The 4135-nt window shown below is 39.7% G+C and overlaps 1 protein-coding gene across 1 annotated transcript in view; it reads right to left on the bottom strand.

Moving 5' to 3' along the window:
• The window catches only part of CDKL3 (cyclin dependent kinase like 3), a 49227-nt gene that overhangs the window by 24018 nt on the left and 21074 nt on the right, over nucleotides 1-4135 (bottom strand). Inside the window, exon 4 of the mRNA XM_019642157.1 lies at nucleotides 3650-3828. Within this exon, the coding sequence (XP_019497702.1) occupies nucleotides 3650-3828 (179 nt within the window). The remainder of the gene's footprint in view (nucleotides 1-3649; nucleotides 3829-4135) is intronic.

Genomic DNA, 4135 nt, shown 5'->3' with positions numbered 1-4135 from the left:
AGCCGGATGACAACTGGACTTGGAGCTGAGCTAGCTGTGCCCTCCACAACTAAGATTGAAGGACAACAACTTGGCTGTTTCCCTTCCCCAATAAAATATTTAAAAAAAAAAAGAGGGCCGGCTGAGTGGCACGTTGGTTAGGAGTTGGCTTGGAAGGCCAGCTCTGAGCAGCAGGGCCCCTGTTTCGATCCCACATATGAGGGCCAGTGATACTGCGCCCTCTACAGCTAAGATGGTGAACAACAGCTTGACCTGGAGCTGGGCTGGCGAAGGCGTAGGCTGCAGTGGGGCTGGCCGGTAGCTGGCGTGAGCTTTCCTGAGCTGCCATGAGCCACTGTGAGCAGCCATCCAATGGCTGGGGAGTGACTGCCTCACCCAGGAAGAGCGCAATGATAATACCAACATGGGTCAGTGAAGTGACGTCCTCCACAACTAGACTGAAGAGCAAAATGACAACAACTTGTCTGTTCCCCTTCTCCGATTCCCCAATGCTGTTCCCCTCCCCCAACTCCCCAATAAAATATTTTTAAAAAGAAAATAGACATAATACTAAAAAGGTAAATCATATTCCTAACAGGAAAAGTAATCAGAAGAAAACGAAAAAAAATGTTTAACTTTCCTTTAACCCCATGTCACACTCCAGATACTGAGGGTTCTCTCATTTCCTTCACAGCTAAACCTTACCTTTACTCAGTCGTCACTTTCTAACCGATCATTGTCACTTTCTAACCTATCATGCACTCCTCAAGGTAATGTAATCTGTCTTCTGCTCCCACATTCCATTAAACTGCCCTAGCCAAAGTCATCAACTTCATTGTCACTACAACCATTAGACACCTCTCAAGGCATATCTTACTTGATATCTTAGTGTAAAAATGTTGCCAACCACTCCTCCATTCCTGATTTCTGGGACCTAAGATTCTCCCAGTCTCCTGCTATCTCTGTGACAGTTCTTTCTCTGTCCCTTAAATGCAGGGTTCTGGTCTTAGGCTTTCTCTTCTCATACATTATGCTTCCTGGTCAAACTCATCTACTTTTTTTTTGGACCATTTTCTTCACTTGTTTATGGGGACACCATACTCCCTTGGGCTTCTTCTCACCTATTGACTGCTCCATCTCAATCACATCTACTCTTACAAATTTAGTAACTAGCCATATACTGATGATTTCCAAATTTCTAACCAAGATATCTCTCCTGGTTTCCACAAGAAGTGGAATTCTACGCGAAGTCCCACTCAGCAAATTCAAAACTAAATGCATCATCTTCTCCCCCAAACCTATTTGTTCTTATCTTAACAGTCCTTTGGTGAATGGACTTTAACCCCATGTCTCAAGCCAGAAACCAAGCCATTTTTTCTCTCTCAGCGCCCATACATTCTTTTTTTTTTTTTTTAGAATTTTCTTTTAAGATTTTTATTGGGGAATTGGGGGGATGGGAACAGTGGTGGGGAATTGGGGGAAGGGGAGCAGACAAGTTGCTGTCCTTTTGTTTTTCAGTCTAGTTGTGGAGGACGTTGCTTCACTGGCCCAAGTTGGCACCATCATTGCGCTCTTCCCGGGTGAGGCAGATCAGTCGCCGCCTTCTGGACNTGCTCTTAAAAAGTAGTCTATTAATTTAAAAAATTAAAAGAAAGAGCAAGATTGTGTACTATGTTTTGTACACTACTATTTCTGTTTAAAAGGAAGGAGGATGTGTGTGTGTGTGTGTGTGTTGCGTGTTGCTATTGCCAGATAATGATTTTAAAGAATAAATTATTTAAATTGTAATACATACAATATTTCCACAAAAACTGGATGATATAGCTTATTAGCTTGCCTATGTCACAAATTTTAAAAACTTAATAGCAATTTATAAGTTTCAGTGAGAAACAGTAAAATTAAGACCAATTTTTAGCTTTTTAGTGACTGCTAGTGGATACAGGGTTTCTTTTTGGGGGTGGTGAAAATGTTCTAAACGTGATCGTGGTGATGGTTGCACAGCTCTGTGAATATACTAAAAAACCACTGCACTGTGCACTTTAAATGAGTGAATTGTATGGTGTGCGAATCATATCTCAAAAAAGCTGTCATTGAAAAAAGGCCAGATTAAACCAAGCAGATGTACTTTTGGGCAATAAAACAATAAAGAAATGCAAGGCACTGCTTACAATAAAAGTCAATATCATGATTACTTTTGGGGGAAGAGAAAGTGTTGTATTTGGAATAGAGTACGTGAGGGTTTTCTGGGGTGGCCAGCAAAATTCTATTTTTTGATCTGGTGGTGGAACTACACATTCATTGTGTGGGCTTTTCTTGTATCTGTATTTTGTTTTACAATAAAAAGGTTTTAGAAAAAGATTCATGAGCAAATTTATTTCAAACACAACAGAATCCAAACTTACCACATACAAGGCACCAACTTTGGTTCTGTGGAGTACAAGATATTATACCTTTCCTCAAGGAACTTATCTTTCAGCAAGAAGTATTGAAAACAAAACAAAACAAGAGCTTGGGTAGAACTAGGCCATATTAAACATTAACAGGCACTACATTTACAGATAATGTTCAAGAGGATATAGAAAGGGATATGATTTGGAGGCAAGGGATAAGGACTAGGAATAAGTTAGAAAAGGAATTTTAGCTACATCATGAAGAGAGGGTAAAACTAGGACTTAGATCTTATGGAGGCTACATTTATTGAGCATTTACTATATTTCAATCTTTTTCATTCATTAAATCATTTAATCCTCACACCAAACTTTGAAGCTGGCCCTATTATTATTTTCATTACACAGATAAAGTAACTGAGGCAGAGAGATGGTCTGCATAGGGTATCAGTGCTAAGTACAGCTGAAAAGGTACACTGGAGTGGCTCCAAGCAAATTAGTTTACCTTTCTGTGCCTTGATGCCCTCTTTTTTTAAATGAGGATGATACTAGCACCTTCATCATAGGTTTTTGTGAAAATTAAATTATCTAAGGCATGCATTTAGAATAGTTTCTGGCATAAAGCAAGTGCTCATTAATGTTAGCTATTACTACAAAAATCAGAATAATGCTTTCTGGGAATGGCACGTGAGAATCATCCCCCCTCCATTTCTTTCACTAAGTTGTACAACTTGGTCCCTTTACATTCTTTTCAAGATGAATTATTTGTATATTAGATTGCAGTTTCATATACCATTTCTATTGTTTCACAAGAAACTGAGACCATGTTACCAAGTGAGGCATCTAGAACAGTATAATTTAAAATTATTACATGCCAGTCTTTGCAAAGATGGTACCATATTCCAGAAAATAGGAACTTGGCAGTTCCTATGGTAACACTGGCAGAATGAGATAAATGATTTTAAAATCTTTGCAGAACATAGAGGCTAAAGGGAAGCAGAGGAGACAACTCTGCTAAGGATGGGGTGCAACTTAAAGCCACATGGATATAGCCTGAGGGATGTCTGCATAGGTCTCCTGGGCTAGGGCCACTGAGCCCGAGTGCAATAGTGGCAACATCATAGCCAGCAGGGCAGGCAGGTGCCTATAGGGTCTCTCTGTTCTATTTAGAGGTGTGTCTTTTTTAGTTCCAACCCAGACACAGAAGGCAGAGGGTTATCAGTAGTAGGGGTGACAGATACACCAGGGGGAAAAAAGATGACTAGATCCCAAAATATACATACTTTCCATAAGAGGTATCTTTTAATACTAATTCTGGAGCTCTGTACCAGCGTGTGGCCACATAGTCTGTATAAATGTCCCCAGGACCTGTTAGTGTTCGTGCAAAGCCGAAATCACAGAGTTTAGTAATTCCTGACTGGGAGACTAATATATTCTCAGGTTTGATATCTCGATGAATGATCTAAAAAACAAGCAGAAGATGAAATATTTTAAAATGAAGTTTCATTACTTAGAGGATCTCTCAAAAATTATACTACAGAGAAAATCTAGCTAATTAAGAGAGCAAAGCTATTTTCTTACCACATGCAAAGGATTAACTACACAATGCAAAACCTAAGTAGTTATGTATTTTCAATTCTTGCCCCATCAATCATCTCAAAATGAAATAAAGTCAAGAAAATAGACATTGGGCCGGCCGAGTGGCTCAGTTGGTTAACAGCATGAGCTCTGAGCAACAGGATTGCAGGTTCAATTCCCACATGGGCCAG

Source organism: Hipposideros armiger, unplaced genomic scaffold (genome assembly GCF_001890085.2).
Source record: "Hipposideros armiger isolate ML-2016 unplaced genomic scaffold, ASM189008v1 scaffold_66, whole genome shotgun sequence".
In the NCBI taxonomy this organism is placed as follows: domain Eukaryota; kingdom Metazoa; phylum Chordata; class Mammalia; order Chiroptera; family Hipposideridae; genus Hipposideros; species Hipposideros armiger.
Note: the sequence above shows the minus strand (reverse complement) of the source record. Positions and strands in the feature narration are given on the sequence as shown.